The 18,453-nt window shown below is 35.8% G+C and overlaps 1 protein-coding gene across 1 annotated transcript in view; it reads right to left on the bottom strand.

Annotated features, from left to right (window-relative positions):
- Positions 1-624: 624 nt before the first annotated feature.
- Positions 625-18,453, bottom strand: part of KCNH7 (potassium voltage-gated channel subfamily H member 7) — a 235,055-nt gene continuing 217,226 nt past the window's right edge. Inside the window, exons 13-16 of the mRNA XM_005152651.4 lie at positions 11,586-11,837; positions 6,541-6,709; positions 3,088-3,280; positions 625-1,700 (exon numbers count right to left, since the gene is read on the bottom strand). Coding sequence (XP_005152708.2) covers positions 1,434-1,700; positions 3,088-3,280; positions 6,541-6,709; positions 11,586-11,837 — 881 coding nt within the window. The 3' untranslated portion in view covers positions 625-1,433. The remainder of the gene's footprint in view (positions 1,701-3,087; positions 3,281-6,540; positions 6,710-11,585; positions 11,838-18,453) is intronic.

Raw genomic sequence — 18,453 nt, 5'->3', positions numbered from 1 at the left:
AAAACAGTAATAAAAAGTTCAATTCCTTCTAAAAGAAACACAACATCTGAAGCAGAATAATATTTTAATAAAATTAAATCTAAGTATTCACAAAGCATTATGCACATACAGTACATACTGTATTCAAAGCCTATGGACCTTAAATCATTTTATTCTAATGTAGTCAGCTTTGGACACAAGCTAAGCTTACTCGTTTTGTAATAAGAAAGTTTACAATTGTTCCTGAAAGTGATTTTACATATATACATATATATATCTCTATATATCTATGCTCCTACATGTAAGTGTAGGTATAAACACACACGTGTGTATGTGTGTATATATACAGTAATGTATACACACATACACACGTGTGTATAAATATATACACACATACATACACACATATGTACATATATAAAATACACACATGCACACATACAGGAATGTGTGTGTGGTGTATATGTGTATCCACATACATATATACTCTATCTAGGATCATTGTGGAGGGCCAGTCAGTAAAAACAGGTAACTACAAACAACCACCCTCATAATTAGAAATTAAAAACGTGTAACGTATTATTTAATTAAACAGATTGTTTATAATTTGTATGAAACAAAAGGAACACAGTTTTCTGCATTATACAGAAACGAGATTTATTGCATTTGATTATGTTTGTGTGACAGATGAAGAGTTCCTGCCTGCTCATGGCAGCTAACTTCTGTGATGTAATTAAAGAAAAAAAAAAAGTATGGAAACAAATTCTTCAATTCCTGCAGTTTTGTGGATGTGACCTACAGTGATTCTTTCCAGCATGTGGCAGAGTTTTCCTGTCTGTTAAAGTGCTGCCCTACTTCATTTGGTTTGGAAGGAGGCTGGTTTCTCTGTCCTAATTGTTTTAAACCTAGAGGTCTGGGTTACCTTCTTCTTTCTCTAGGTTCAGAATCATTGTGATTTACTGTAAAAAGCTCACTACAAGAAAGATAAATTGATTTTCAGAATTGAGCTAGATTTTGCTTGAATTTTAGCTTGGTCAGGTAGGAGGTTTTTTAATGTGAATTATTGTTATTGGTCTCCTATTTGCTCTGAACACATATCCACAATAAAATACTATTTCCATGACAGCAGTAAATGGTAATATCCATGCAACGTAACCTGTAATTTCAGAACATGCATGTTATTAAAAAAAATAAAATAAGGTGCCTTGAGAGTGCTGGCAGTTTTACATTTGGAACATACACTTAGTGTGTGTGTATATATATATATTTACATCAGAACTGCTCAACTTTACCTTACAAGCTTCAGATCTAGGAAAATATACAGTACTTTTGCATATAATGGTATATTCCTTGTAGCCCCTGAGTCAAGTATAGAGGATTTAAATATAAAAAAAAAAAGAAAACCAGCCATTTAAAGCACTTACATTTTTATGTGAAGTAATAGTATAAAAGTATTATTTCCCAGGAAGACCAGGATCAGAAACATGCCTATGAAGACTCAAGATTCCTACAGTGGTTAGTGAAGATTCTGGCAAGGAAGGATGCCTAATTGGCTGGAGAAAAGTTTTACAGTGCTGTGGGGGACACTCTACAGACTGGTCACGTTCTTGGTCTAAGAGAGAAGCCAGGTTGTCTTCCGAGGCTGTGTTAAGATGCACTCCACTTGAGAGGGATTCTTTGGATTTAAGTTTTGTTTTTTCAAGGTCTAGAAATTCAGGACACTGGAAGGGAGAAGAAACAAGATGGTAATAATTAAACTGATCTCTTCCAGGCTCTTGTTCTGCTCAAAATTAGCACATTCAGATGGTTGCTGGAAAATCGTGTTTGAAAATTAAGCAATGTACTGAACTATTTTTATGTTGTACTGCATTTGATTTAATGTAATTGAATGCAATTCTGTTGATTAACTGTAGAAGCCTGGATATATTGTCTCCTCCTCAGACTTCAAGATGCACATCAAGATACACAAATGAACTGCGCTTTCTGAAGGACTGAATATGCTTGTTACCTGATCTAAGACTATGGATTTCAACATTTCTGAATATGCTGTTTTGTTTCAGAACATAACTCTGGAATTGCATCATTCTGAACATGATAACCATTTGGATTCCAGTCTCAGAAGTTGGTAATTCTTCACTCTCAAATTTGGAATTTGTGTGAAGTGTGCACTGCACCTGCTGATGTTTGCAGCGGGGGGCCATATTTCTGTTCAGAGATACATGTATATGATTGTGCAGGTATGTGCAGGGTGCACTTACCTGAAAACCATTTCTGTACATTCGCTGTATAATCTTTATACATGTGAACTGTTGCCTTCTGGATATGTTGGGCTTACAGTGCCCATGTGTGTCTCAGCATATGCACAAGGAATCTGACACAGCTAAGCACCAATGGATTTACTAATTGTATGCTATGTGACTGATTTGGGATTCCTAGACATAGAGCAACCTGTTTGGAAACAATATGCCACATCTCTGCCAAGCTGTTGAATTCCAGCAATCCCAAAGAAAAAAATTTGGAAAATCACAATGTTTTGCCTGTACAGAACTGGGATGGAAAACATGTAATGGGAAGCACATGTATGCAATAGCTCTGTATGTTCATATTTTCAGCAGTATCAAGGGACTGAACATAAGAATGGTTTTAGCCCCTCACACTTCCGTATGCGTATAACCATTATGCTGCATCAGCTGGACTTGTCTGGCCTGTACCTTGAGGAAAACATAGTTGTGGTGTTTCCCAGGACTTCATGAATGGGACCTATAGCAGATGCACAATTGCAGGCAGGCTGATACTTGGAAAATGTTTGTGCTTCACAGCTGTGTCTAGTATTTGTCATTTCTGCTAACTTTTGTGAAGAGCATAAAAATAAACAGACTGATTATAAGATCATTGTATGCATCTCTATAACCCTCATAGAAAATGCGGCCTCTGAAACTGTGTCTCTAAGTCCACTGAAGAGATGCTAGATCAAAATATTAATTTCGTATTGCTAGTGAACTAGTGCATTTAAACTAGAGAACAAGCACCTAGATTGGTACACATTTCTTTCATCATAAGCTAAAAAGATTAGCAAACCTGTTTTAATTTTATTGGCTATGTACATACCTGAGATGAAGTTCTGAAACTCCTATCTGTTTTAATTGATGCCGCAGGCTGAAGCTTTTGTATCACCCGGTTTGCTGCCTGTTGGTACTCTGCACCTGCAGTCACCATGCTATAGGCAGGTGGAATGAGTGTTGTCTGCCTCTGCAGAAGCTGCAGGATGGTTTGGATATCAGCAGTCATTTGGGATTCAAGCCTAGAGAAGTATCACAAAATCAGTTAACTCATGGTGAGGAGTAGGTATATTTTAAAATGCTGATTACAGAGGCATTCAAGAGAGATCTGCTGTTTATCAATAAAGCAAACTATGGCTGTGATGACATGACCATGTCTTAAATAGGAAAGAACAGAAGGGGGAGTATTGAGCCCTTCCAAAGCTTTCTCTCTCCCTTTCCTTTGCAGAACGTACTTGCACGCTTGTCTCTGAGCTTTTTGCTATATTAAGAACGAGTTTATTACTGTCCCTTATGTTTGCAACAAAAAGCAACACGGGGGACCAGGGCTTTGGCTGAAATAAATGTACCTTCTTCATTGTAACTAAATTGATTTGTAATGGCTGACGATGGGACACTACTTATGATGCATCTGACAATTCTGACATTCCCAATGCTAATACAATGCACCAAAATAGGCAGAAAACTACATTTGTGTTTTTCCACAGTTAGAAAATGAAAGATGCTTTCAAGATCATTAAAAAAAAAAACAACAGCCCAAGTCTCCTGACTGTGAAAATTTATTCAGACTTATTCAATCCTCAGAATTAACGTCAACATTTCTGATGTTCACATTTAGTAGCTTTTTCATAAATTTCATAAATATATTATGGCTTCTGAATCACTTGAGCTGTACATACGTAAAATTACTTTAGTTGTTCATACTTACAATTCTGAAATGGTTTCCAAATGGTTTTGCCAAGATCTGTGACAAACTCAGCAATAGGTAATGCCTATTGTGCCTCCCGGCTGCTGGAAGGCTACAGAATATGCTATGACAGACTGTAATAGAGATATGCAGCCTCTGTACTGCAACTCATCTTCTGACAGAGTAAACAAGTCTTTGTCAGCAGTCTTTAATGTGAGTGTTACTACTTGGGCTCCCTACAAGCAGTGGAATTGATCCCATGCTGACAGATAGTTGCTTTTATAGTTGTTTTTACTAGGTGCTTCACTGATATTTTTTATCATGTTGCAGTTGCCCATTGCATCTGTCATTTATTCATAAAAGCATCTCTGAAAGCTATGCCCAAAGGGTATTTAGAATGCTGTTACTTCCTTTATCACGAGAAGCTGGTTTTGTGGCATCAGCTCACATAAAGAAAAGTCCAAACCCAGATGTTACAGTCAGTCATGCCCTACTTGCCCTCTTGTTCAGTGCCCCTGGGTTCTTTGCTGCTTGCAAATATGCTGGCCTCACACAAGCTTGATGCTGATGCCACAGAAGAAAATACTGCTGCAGCAGCAGCATGCCACCATCTATCACCTGCTAAACCTGGGCCTTAGTATCTGAATGAGTAAAAGAGATTTAGCATTGGAGGACTTGCATCAATGGTTGGCTTTGAAATAACTCTAAAGTTGCTCCCTTCCTACTTTGTTAGCACTCAGTACTTTAAATCAAAGAATATCTCTGGTAGTCTTTATTCATCATCTTTGCATAAAGAACTCCCTTTCTCAAAAACTTATAACAAATCCACGTCATGTTACCCAAGGATGAACAAACAGGAGAACCTTAGATGATTGGCCCACAGTCTCCCATGATATTCTGATTGCTTAAAGGGGAGAAACAGAGATAGCTCCATTCCTTGTACAATGGCTTTCCAGCCAACTGTATCCATTTAACAGTTTGAATGCTATCCAAGCCTCTAAGTTGGCATGGAAATGTTTACGAAGAAGTGACCACGTTTTTTAGTCCAGCAGGTCAGGTCTGACATAAACAGGAAATAATCTGCTACATTCATTAAGAGACCCAGCAAGGCCCAAAATCCTGAAAGCATGAAAAGCTTTAAAAACAGAGTCAGAGAATAAAATGGTTTAATAAAATCAAGAACAATTCAAATCTTACTTAACCAGTAACTGGTATTTTCTCACTCAAGAAAATACTGAGAATTTGCATGAGAATTTGATAAAACTATGGTTAAATTTGAGATAAAACTTCAGTTTCAAGAGCTTAAGATTTCAGAGAAAGAAATGTCACTGAAAGGCTACACACTGTTGGTGGGGAACATGCAGCTGTTTATGTGACTTTTACATTTACTTAGATTACTTGACTTTACTGCAATTAGAAATTATAGCAATTTAGGCTTACATGTTAAAAATGTCTTTTTAATGTACTATATAGTGTTCAGAAGTGAAAAATACTATGGTTTGATTTATTATGGTAGATGAAGGAAGCAATATGCAGTTAACCTGGCTTTAAACTGATTGCTAAAATATACAGCAAAATGCCAATGAAGAGCTACTACACTATAATTAGGGCTGAGTGCATATTATAGTATTTGTCATGGCAAAATATTGAAAGTAATGGAATTTCAGGGTGAAAATAGCAAAAAAGCTACAGGCCTGAGCACAGGGCAATTTGAAATTCAGTGAAATTACATAGTAATTTATCTTGTAGAATGGGTCAAAATTCTGTAACCATATTTTTAAGATGCTGTAAGCTATGCTGCTTAGCTGCCAGCGAACAGTAGTATATCAGAGAACATGTACTGATATGAACATATACTGATATGTTCTAAAAAGAGAACGAAGAGGCATTTTACTAAGCAGGGCTAATAATGGATTCTGACACAGAAGGCATCTGTGTTCTGTTGTAACAGGTGTGTATTTTGCCTTCACATACTCCCATATCTTACTTATGATAGAGACAGTTGCAAATAAGTTCAAGCATCAAAAAAGGAATTTGTCTGTAATACTTTTTTAAACAGCTGGTTTACTTTGGGTATCCAGGAAAGAAGAAGTAGTTCAGATATTGAAGAATATTGAAAGTTCTTATTTTGTGGACATGTAAATATCTAGAAACAGCATTCTGGGTGAAGCAAGATTTAAATATAACAAGGCTAGGTGCCTCAGAAAGCTTCTTGCTTAAAAAACTGGTCTCCCAAAAAAACAGTCAATCAAGGGAAAGGCTCTTCTGCAAGGCAATTCAGAGGAGACATTGTGAGTATACAGATGTGACAAGAATATTCTGGCAATGAATTTAAAATTTTGTATCCAGCATTCCCAGAATAGGTTTTCCAAGAACCTGAAAGTCTGAACTTAGGTTTCTCAGAATATAGGTAACAAAGTGATATTCCCATGAGTCAATTTTCTGTACTTTTGATCTTCTGAAGATCTGAATGCTTTTGGAAACTTCATTCATTCATGTGCAAATTCATTCATCCTGCAGTGTCATTAATACCAGCTTGCAATACATACTCTCACACATATTGGTTTCTTTTTCTGGTCATATCTCTGGTTTTACCTGTTGAGTTGCTCTTGAAGTAAATCTAATCGATTCTCCACTTCCCCATATATGAAGTCACTTTCAGTTTCACAGATCCCCCATGTAACGTGGGGTAATGCTGACTGAACTGGGGAGTCCTGGTACTCCTGGATGTTCTCTTGCTCCCAGGTTCTTTTATCAGTGATATCTGATGAAAAACAAACCACACATGTTTATATAGGTTCTGTTAGAGAGGGGTTGGCACCCCACAAGCATCCCACTTACTCATGTTTCTCAAAACCTTGGAAGTCAAATTGGTACATTGGTAAGCTTCCTGAACAACTTACTGTTTTTAAGGAAAGATAAAAGTGGTCACATCTATGATAACATTTTAAAGCTGCAGGTAACAGCTTTGTCTAGTCAGCATCATCTGAGTTTTGCCAAAGAATGGTTCCTATTTCTTTAGTTTTCTATTATTTGGCTAATGAATCCCCAATTTTCTCAAGATGTTTTTAGCAGTACATTAGTAATTGAGATTAGAAACATTTGTTCTAACCTAAATCCATTAAAGGATGAACTTGAATGTCTTCGTATATTTCAGAGGTCTTGCTAAGACTATAAGAATATGCTACTGAAACATATTTACTTTAGCTTTTTGGTGTAAAAGGGGGACTTGCTGCATTGCATTTACAGCACTGGGCATGCATTATAGTGCACTGGAATGCCTCCTGTAGAGAAAGTTGACAGACCTCAGCTAGCTGCTTTTTCCACCAATAAGTGTAACACTGCTTGTCTTAAGGTTGGTGAAGTGTAGTAGTGTTCTCTGAGACAGGGCCACCTAATGCAGCTCATGCTGCTTGCAAGAGGATACCAATCAGTATTTTCAAAAAGGAAACTCATTTTCATTGATGTAAATTTTAGCATTACTAGTCTCCAAGCCAATCCTTGCACCACTGTGTAAAGCAGGTGGCAGAGACTCTTACAGTACTGTGGTGTGAAAGGTGCCAGTTAATTTTGTTTAAGAACTTATGACTCCTAAATCTGTCAGAGATCACTTTAATATTAAATGAAGCTTCCTGGTAAATAATAATTCTTTTTTTCTTTTTCTTTTATTTTCCGATTGAACTGCAGATAAAATTTTGGATTAAGATGGACTAAAAAAACCCAAAAATATTTTGAGCTAAAAATAGCCCAGTTATATTATTAGGATCTTACTGCAGATTTTCAGCTATCTTGCTGAATTTAGTTACCTTTCTAATCCTTATATATTGTCTATATAATATATAAATTATTTAAAGTTACTCTTTATAGAAGTCATTTATATTTAATTCTATGTTTCCAGCCATTTGTAAAACAATAACTATGACTACTCCAGGTCTCACCCTGTACCTCTTTGCCCAAATTCCATCCCTCTTGTCCCTCCCAGTTCTTGAATCTCTGTGACCAAACACTGCACCTTACCACCCAAACAGAACTTGGGGGCACTCCTTCCTTTTGCCTGGATTTCTGGTTTGAGCTATTTTTCCTTCCTGTTTCAATTTGCTTAACTCACACCTCTGGATTTTTAATCAGTTTACATTCTTGGCTCTAGGATGTTTCTCCTCTTCACCAAGCTGGAAAGGTTACAAATCATTTATCATGGGATATACTAGTTGTACATATCCTTATCAGATACAGAATGAAGATCTTGCTGTGAGTTTTGTAGAGCCTACAGGTAACACACTTAGGTTGAACAGTGTTTTTTTCTACAAATATCCCTGCCCTAAGCCTTTGTTCCTTTGAATCAACCTGTTGTCATGTAGTCAAAAATTGCTTAGTGCCACTCAGGTTCTCCTCTGCTGTGATAAAAGAGGTTGTTAAAACTTTAACACCTGCTCAATACAACTCCCATTAGAGATGTATTTGTAATTATTTAACTACACAAAATTGCAGAATGTATTAGAAGTTCTTACTTCCCTCAGGCTGCTATACAGCTGGACAAAATCCTTGACTGCTGATAAAGTGTCAGCTTCTGTTGTATAAGCACTTGGATTTGAATCCCATAGCCTGGAGTAGTCCCTGAGTAGTTTGCTCAGTGCTTCTTCTAACACTTGGCACTGTGTGCTGATAACTCAGTATAGGTTACATTCATTTCACTCTTGTGAATTTTTTCTAAGCAACCATAGCAGCCAGAGCCATGTTTTAAAGCAAAGAATAAACGCCACAGTGCGGGTGACATGTCTGAGTTTGTCCACATGCCATTAGCGGCTCCTTTTCAAACATATCTCTGAGCAGCCTTGTGCTAAGTAAAGAAATTAAAAAAAAATAAACCCCCAAAGAATAAGTCCTGCTCCAATTCAGTATTTCAAGTAGGTTTAGCCAGGAAGGGGAGCTCTCACCACATGACTCCAACTGGAGGAGACTCCTCTTTTTCTTATTGGAGAATGGTACTTACACTACTTTAACTATTCTTCAGTAAGCAGGTATAGAAGGTTTCCTGGAGTTGTAAAGGGTGTTTGGATTTCATGTGACATGACCTATAACTGATTTTATGCATGAGGCAGAAGAAAGGGGAAAGAGATTTCACCTTGGCTGCACAGAAACCTGTTCAGCTTGTTAGCCACTTAAGCCAGCAAAGAGACAAACTGTGTCACAAAAGCATGTAATATGGTTTTAGCATGCACACATGGCACAATTTGCAGTGTCCAAGGAAGTTGGAAAGCTCTTGGCAAAGTGAAAGGAACACACTATGACAAATTCAGGGGTAAAATTTTAAACTATGGGTGTGAGTGCAATGATGTAGGTCCAGCAGGCTTATTTTTAAGCAGTGAATTTCAGGATTAATTAGAAACCAAATATATAGGCTATACATTTCACTGCTTTTTAATGTCCTGTAAAAACCAAGTTTTTGATTATTTTACACAATAAATAATAAAATAACATATTTTTCAATGCTGTGGATTATCCCAGAGGAAATCACAGCTGGGTTTTGTCCAAGAATATGTATTTGTAGATTATTATGGTAAACATTTGATATGTGACAAAGTGAAAGGGCACTGAAATTATAAAATAAGTTCATATACTATAAGCAAGTTAACATGCAATAAATAATAGTATCTATTGTAAGTATTCTAAACACCTTTTCAGGTACTTCCACATACCTGAGTAGCCCCAGAAAAGGCCAACAGCGCTTTCAAGTTTATAACCAACTATGGATTTCCAGGTCTTGAAGAATCCTAGACTACTAGTCCATAAATGCATAACTAGGTTCACTTGTACTATTCAAGAGTCAGTGAACTGATTATGACCAAATAATAACCAAGTGAAAATAGAAAACAGCTTTTTTTCTACAACATATAAGATTACCAGCTGCAGAAAAAATACCAGGTCTTCTCAAAAAAGCCATATGTTTTAATGTTTAAAGTTGCATTTTAGGATTGTGAGAGAGAGGTTTATGCAGTTTCTGACACATTATACAATACATTATTAATAATCTTTCCATTCATCAGCAGTAATGACTGAAGCTTAAAACAAAACTAAAGATAATTAAATATGTATGCCACAGTGGTAATGAATTGCAGTAGCTTTATATAAGTGCATTTGCATTCAAGATTTATAAGTTACCATACTATATGAGGATTATAAACATACATACAAGCATAGTTTATTTCAAAATTGCATTATATTTATAACTGTCTTTATGGTAAGCTAAAATCAATCTCTAATTATCAGCAGGAGTAAGAGTTCAGTTTAAAACATATATCAGTCAAAGCTGATCTTATTTGATTGCCATTCAAGTTTTTATGAAAGTTGCAAGAAAAGTAAAGAGCTTTTATACACGTTACCAATAGTGCTGGATTACAAACTGGAAAAAAGAGTGTGGTCTTAATCAAAATACGTAACCTTTAGGCATGCTAAATTTAGCTCAAACCAAATCTGCAATAGGTTGCCTTGGAAAATGTTGCTATAGCTGCAAGGACACATTTCTGGCTATTGGTAGGGGAAAGGTAAGCTTTCAAATTGCAGTATGTATGCAACAAGTTTATGTGGTGCAGATTTATATAGCCTTAACCTCAGGAGAGCAGACTTCAGATATTCATACCTTTGAGATGTAAAAAAATATATTATTTGGCCTGATTAATCATTAAGTTAATTTAAAAATATAGCCTAAATGCCTAAATTTTACCAAATGGTGGTTAAAATGGTTAAATTGCCTCAATGGAAACTTCTTGGGAAAACAGCATTAAGCAGAAAATATGTAATCCTTCCCTTCAGACTGAAACAATTACAAATGAACTTTCAGCAGTATTTAAATCATGTATTAATCTGGGGCTTTTCATTAATTTCCCTTCACATTACTGAGCAGATAAATATTTTAGTATATTAGATGTACTTTTAATTATGTGATTTAACTCAATGTAATAATTTCTGATCATTTGTCATATACAAAAGCTCAAATCTTTGTTCCTGTGTTTTACTTATGGAAGTCTGGATTTGTTCTGTGTAACGAAATGGCACTCCTTTTAACCAACAAGTGCAGCAACATGGGGTAACATCCTTTTAAGCTATTAAGACATTTTTTCCACTTTCACATTTTTTATTCTGCTTTGTCAATACAGAGAATTAGTTACCCGAAAATACGTTTTTTGTGCATGTGCAGCCATCAAAAGGTTTATCTATCTCTCATTAGCTAGGATTTTTTGCTGTCACCCAACCCTGGGGTATCAAACAGCCTTTGAGAGATTCTTTACTGCTTTGATTGCAGTTTTTATCCACGGGCACTCAATGAAGTCCAGCACCAGCTAACATTTTTAAAGAGTTTGTTTAAAGGAATTTCCTTAGACAGTTCAGTTACAAGATGATTTATTAATAAAGACTGGAATAGTCATTTGGAGGTTCTGTCATCCAGTCCCACAGCCAGTATGTTAAACTGCATTAATCCTCTTAAGAAATAGTTTAAGAGATTTTGTCTTGTTAAACTTTCAGGAAACACAGAAGTAAATACTATGTAAAGACTCAATAGTAACATTCAGAAAAATATTTTTGATACTCAGACTAAAAATGATGCCTACTCAAACTTTACAAAATAGCAACAGCTAGATTACCTTTGCAAGAATTGCTTCTTTTGTCAATAAGAATTTCTTCTGGGGCATGAACCATTTCTTCAAAGTCCACCTCTGTGGTTTTCTCTGTTACAGATGGGTAATCAGCTGTCCCAGAGAACAGGGGCTTTTGCTCATCTTCAATGGATGATACAAAAGATGATGACCCACTTTTTTTCTCCTCAAAGTGTTTCTTAACAGATTGATAGTATCTGGTGGTGTCCCCTGAGGGTTCAGGATCACTCTGATCATTCTCTTTGAAATAATCTGTTAAACAGAAATAATTGTGTACAGTAGTATGAAGTTAATGAAATTGTGTTCTAGTTTATTCTGGTCTGAGGTTAGAGATGATTATTATATCAGTTATGAAGTTCACCGTCTATTAGAATAATTTATTTTAACACCTTTTTTGATTCCTGTATCAGAGGAGATTTCTCTTTCTTTTTCTTTTTCTCTTGAATTCCTAGAAGACATTTGCATCTATATTATAAGGATTCATAGTCCCTGATCCATAACTCATGCAAAAAGTCACATATTAAAACAGCAAAGGTTTTATCCAGCACAACCCTCCTGTTTACTGACTGCTTTTTCCAGATGAGGATGAGATTTGAGAAAGCTTTATATTCCAATTTTTTTAAAAATAATTTATTATTTCATTTCTTCTTCCAATTTCTCACATTCTTGGGCATTTTTCATAGTCTTGACAGGCTAACAGGCATGGATGTCAGACTCAGAAATACTCATTTAAGTTATGCACACATAAAAGCATCTTTGTTGATTATTCTTTTCCCAGAAAAGGCAAATGTATTAATCAACCACTCAACCTCAAAATGTTTGGGCCCACCTAAATAGAGAACATATTTCTCCATGCTTATTACTGTCAAACCAGTATTTAGGATTGATGTGGTAGAAAGTTATCCTATCGGTACAAAAAGAAGGGAGTTTCTTGTCTGTGTTTGTGGGATCATCTCAAAACAACTATCCAAAGTAGGCCAAATTCCTTAGCCTTTAGAATTAACTGCAATTCTCTGAACATCCAGCCTTTTGAATAAGTATATAACATGCTGTGATACATATGGAGGCAGAGTATCAATCAAGTTCAGAACTAATCTTTCATTAATCACATTCAAAATCTGTAATGAGGAAAGGCAAATTCAGTCCTCTTAAGAAGTGGCAAATAAAACTAAATTAAAAGCAGATGCCTTTAAAAGCACATTGTAAAAATTAAATATAATTTTAAACCAAGAATGATCATTTATGAATATGAAGAGCTCCTAATCTCTTTTCAGAATAAACTTGAAGCTAATTTCCAATTCAGTATTTGGTTTTACCTACTTTTAACTGAAATGTCAAGATAATTCGAGTTCTGCTATTTATTTAAAACACATTTCAGCAGGGTAGTCTCAACAACATATAAATACTGTAACTAGTTTGCCTTAATTTCCTGGGGAGACAGCATGATTTCCCATCTGCTTTGTGCTAATTACTAATCAACACAGCTCTAGAATGTCTGTAGTCTTTGAAGCCTACGGCAGTGGTTAGCACAACAACTAGTGTATTCCCTAGGTTTCTTCTCTGTTTTCTGGTCACTATAGGGAAATAGAACTGTGGCCTCATATAACCCTCTTTATCTGCACATAAAAAGAGTGCAGTGTCTGTAGAGAGCACTCTGCAGGAGTCCAGACATCTGTGAACAGTGAGGGAAGGTAATAGGGAACAAAATAAAACCAATACCAAAGCAGACTCACTGTAATTGTACCATCTAGAGTCTCTGAGAGCAATTAACATAGCACTGGCATGAAGTGACTTTATTTGGCTTCTGTTAAGCAGGATTACTAGCTATAAGTGATACTGGTGGTGCTTTGATACTGTGAAGGTGTCAACACAGCTCTTGGGGTATGCTCAGATTGGAGAGTCAAGTACCATAGAATCATAAAATCATACCATGTTCTCTGCAATCCCATCTCCAAAAAAGTACAGAACCAAAAGAAAGCTTCCTAAGGAAATTCTAATGTAGTTCTCTCCCATGGCTTTTCCTTTGGGAATATATGGTCAAATACATACAGTCATGCTACAGTAAATTGTCTTAATTACTTACTGCTTGACTGACTTCAACTTGTGAAAAAGACCTTTTAATGAAAGCTTGAAATTGTCATTTTTAGGGTAATTTTTTATATTCATGGGATTTTGTGCACTAACAGAAGCTGTAATGAGTACCCTGTGGAATACAAATCCATCAGTGGACTAATTTTAAGAGGAAGCCATTGAGACTCTAATGAAAAAAATTACATAGCAGCTGAAGTATAGCAGACTGCCTTATCTGTCATATTCATAGAATACTAAAATATCTAGAAACCAGGAGCCAGATTCTGCTAACAATAACACTGCTGTAAAATCAACATAATTAAATCGATACCTCTGCATTTAATCTCCATCTATAGCAGAACAAAGGAACATACTCTTTTCCAAATGCTGTCCAAGTATAGAGAACTCACTGATAATAGAAGGAAAGCAGAGATCTGTTGAATGTAGGGTTTTGCCTATTGAAATCAGGGAAGATTTGCTCATCAGCTGATCGATTTTAAAATGTGCATCTTTGGCTTTACTGCTGTTGCTTTATCTGTTAGCCATCTGGCTACATTCAGAGAGTTGAGTTGTTTTCCTTTTAAAAGACTCTTATTTAATGCTAATGATTCCTCTGTCTGGAGAATAATCCTGTGATACTCTGCACCTAGAGTAAGAATTAAAATAGAAACTTCATTTTTTATTTGGCTGTTCAGTACCTGATGATGGTGCAAGTTCTGTACCTCAGCTCCACGGCTTAGCAGTGCCTCTGTAGCTCGGTGGTTATATGTTACAAAAAATATCCACCTAGTGCTTAATTCAGAGTGTGAATTTTTCAGGTTTCACCTTATTATTATTATGAAATCCAGCCACTGGTTTGGAATGAATTTTCCAGAAGAGAAGTGTTTTCTATCTGTGTATGCATGGATAAGTTCACTATCTATTACACAGACTTCCAGGTTTCAAAATGTTTCTCTTCTCCTTTCTCTTCTGTTTCCAAAACAGATGTAATCACTAACACCCCCCACCCCCCATCCTACTGCTTCCTTCATCCTTTTCCAGTGATACAAATTTTGGTCTCTGATTGCTAGAAACTATGTTTTGCTGAAGATGATTATTTTGTAACTTCCTGCTTTACCAAACATGTACAAACATCATTTACATTTTTTATGTGACTTGTTTTAGCCTGATATGTATTTTGGGCACCTGCTAAGTTTACAGGCAATGTCTTCTGTTATTTGCTGTCTGCAGATTCCAAAATCTTCATAATAATTATCAGAAGGTTTGTGCTCTGCTTTTACACTTGCACTGGCAAAGGAAGGGAAGAAATGGGATTGTCATGAAGGCAATGAAATATAGCTATGACATCAACTCACAGAAATGCTGGCATAAAATCCAGGTTGGTGGAATGGTTACCAGAGATCAAACAAATTTATTTTTTTGTGTCATGGTCAACCTTTAGTGTTATTTTTGTATTCAGATAGTGTCAATCTGCATGATCTTTTTTCTCTTAACCTATTAATCTGCTGCAAACAATATTGGTGAAAAGTATCAGTAATGTATTACATTTGGAGCAGCATTGTCTAGTAATATAGCCTAGTGTTTCAGAAGGTGGTAAATTTTTACTCCCTTTTTGCAGTCATCCAATAAAAGTCCCATAATGTGCCTAGACAAATTCAATTTTTTGCAGGAAATGAGGTGAATGACTTCCTCACCCTTGCAGAAAAAAATTTATATCCCAAACCATGAAACATAGATAATCCTTATCATTAACATGATCTACGTAACTATAAATCTGTTCAGCAGATATGACATCTTCTATTTCCTTCGAACAAAGCTATTGTACTATCTTACGCAACACAAAGTACATCCCTTGGGAAGCAGAATGCAAACTGTGACCTGGAAGGAGGGACAGTTGACTGCTCAAAAGGTCTGGAGGTCTCCAGATTCAGATTACCAGCAAGTATTTTGGTTCAACTGCTATTAGTTCTTTCTTATGTGATATTCACAAATATTCCTGTGGTGCTCAAACTGCCTTTCCTACAGATGAACAAATATTTTCTGGTCATCATGACTATTTGTAATCTGTTCTTTAATTTTAAAATGCCAGTTACCTTGTCAGAGAGCAGGAAAATGCTTTATGTGCCCACCCGTGCACCACGGGGCAGCAAATATTTGGAATTAAAAGTCAGTAACCAAGCATTTTGGGTAGTATGTTAAAACCACAAACAGGGTTTAAAAAGTGCAAAATCTCAAAAATATCAAAAAATCAAAAGAAGTTGATGCATAATTTGAACACTGATGTTCAGCCCATGCCTATGTTTTTCATCATTTAGATGGGGAGCAGCATAAAATCAGTCAGGGAAAATGGTAATCCTTATTCTTGAATTCACTGCTTTTCACTTAGTGGTGTAGAAACAATATAATTAACACACAGTATTTATGTAGTATCAAAAGTTACCGGTACTGTGGAGCAAGACTAGTATATAACAAGGGGCTATTCCAGAGCAATCTACTCGAGTTTTATAAAGGTTCAACTACTCTATAGAATGCCAATCAGGGACTTTAGGATTATTAAACTGCTAATTAAGATGCACCTAATTATTTTTCCTTGCTGTTTGCTTTATACTTAGTTGAATATGAGTGGTATGGAGTACATAACTAAATATAACTGAGTGCCTTCTAATAGACTAGGTAATGGAAAAATATCAAAAAGAAGGAAGATGACAGCTTGTAAACATGAAAATGAAAAGCACCCCAGAGGCTGACCATTCAATAGATAGCTGATGCTATGGAGATGATAGATCTTTTTGCCATGTTTTTCATATATCAATGAATAAAAAAAGAAAAGTTAATTTGCATTAGATTATAACAATGAAATGCACAGGCATCTGTCTGACACGTTTGTTTTTGTTGCCATCCTTTCTTTGAATTGTGTCTTTTGGACTGGGTCTCTTAACTGAATCTGCAATTAACATTTTTACTTGAAAATTATGTTCATGAAGGACCTTCCAATGACAGACTTCAGAATGGATTCTTAATTTATAATTTCCATTAACTCTTTATTGCTTAATTTTGGTGAGTTTAAAATCTTCAGAGACAAAACTACACTGATTTGCAAAGTCTTTTTGGAAACAGTATGAAGAATTTTAGTGGATCTATTTTCCCATGGGAGAAGAATATGAACCGCCCAATCTTTACAAATGCATGACAAGCAACAGATACATTTTGGACTCTGTAGCTGTATGTAACATTTGAGATGAGAGCTACTCCACTTTTGCTACCAGAAACTTTGTCTGACAATTAATTTTGCCCCTGTCTATAGAGATATTTAACCCTTCTCAAACATCATAAAGTACTATAACTTACCCTGAATTCACGTAAACAAACCTGACATTTGGAAATCTTGAATTTTTGTGCTTGAGCTCTTGTCTTTCAGAGTCAACTTGGCCTATGCTCAGCCTCAAAGTCCTGATGTTGTATATCATGGCATTGTGATGTTTGTCAAAACCAACCTTAACTCATGCTCTGACAAGGAAAATGTGCCAGGAAAGGTGACATCTGAAAGTCCATTCCAGAAGATGAACAACTTGAACAAAGCACTCTACCATTTTTTAGCTGAAGAGAAATTTGTCTGTTGTCAGGAAAATCTTCTATTGCTGTCATGATCAGCTCAGTTCATGACTGATGGTTAAGGAAAATAAGAAGTGCTACATTCATAAACATTTTTGAATGTCTGCTGAAAGCATAGCTTGTGCCAACATCTGCACATTACCAAGACATCTATGAGGACAAAATAGTACAGTAAAAAGCAAATGCTTTTAATGAATGCCCAGGGAAGTAGTGAAGGCTCCATCCCTGGCAGTGTTCAAGACCAGGTTGGATGAAGCCTTGGGTGATATGGTTTAGTGTGAGGTGTCCCTGCCCATGGCAGGGGCATTGGAACCAGATGATCTTAAGGTCCTTTCCAACCCTAACTATTTTATGATTCTATGTTTAGTCAAATGTCCTTATAACTAACAACTCAAAGCGATAAGATAGCATAAATTAGTATCTCTAGAGGCTTTTCAGGCTTATTGGTGAAACAGCATTGATGATTATTACACTGTTCAAGTATGCAGAATATCTAATTCTTAATACTAGAAAAATTACCTACTTTTTAGGTGGGTTTTCATGCCCGAAAACTCTATGGAAAAACTGCAAATTTAGTGTGCATGAAAAAAAAAGTATTTCGAAAGCTTTGTAAAATGCCCATTGGATAGCCTGAGAACTTTGGATCTAAATATTTCCAAAGAACCTGAAAAAGGTAGATATTGCTATGGTGAGGAGAAGCACTGGGTCCTAAAGATCTGAAAACACACTCTACTGTTAAAATCTACAGAGCACTTTTTATAGCAAGGGTCTCTGAAGAAGGAAACTATTTATATATAACATAATACAGTAATAATGTTTAGTACAGTGAGAGTTAACATGAAGGCTGACTTTCATATACACTTTATTTGATTTTGCTAATCTTAATAATCACATAGTATTCTGATGGTTAGTTGCACTAGAATTCACTTTTAAAAGTGGAAAGTTACATTTGCAGCTTTTTAGATTATAATTAGAGGAAGTAGTAAAGCACACAGTGCCTACTCAGTGATAAAGATATTTCTTCACGTTTGAGGAACACAGGATTAATTTTTAGAAGCAAAAAATCAATATAATGAATACCGAAGAAATCACACATTCATTAGAAATTTAACAACAGTGCCAGATTTTTATGGTAAGATGAGGACTGGGTACATTGCTACTATATTTCCTTCTG

The sequence above is a fragment of the Melopsittacus undulatus genome, chromosome 8 (assembly GCF_012275295.1).
Source record: "Melopsittacus undulatus isolate bMelUnd1 chromosome 8, bMelUnd1.mat.Z, whole genome shotgun sequence".
Taxonomy (NCBI): Eukaryota; Metazoa; Chordata; class Aves; order Psittaciformes; family Psittaculidae; genus Melopsittacus; species Melopsittacus undulatus.
This window is presented reverse-complemented; position numbering and strand designations above follow the sequence as displayed.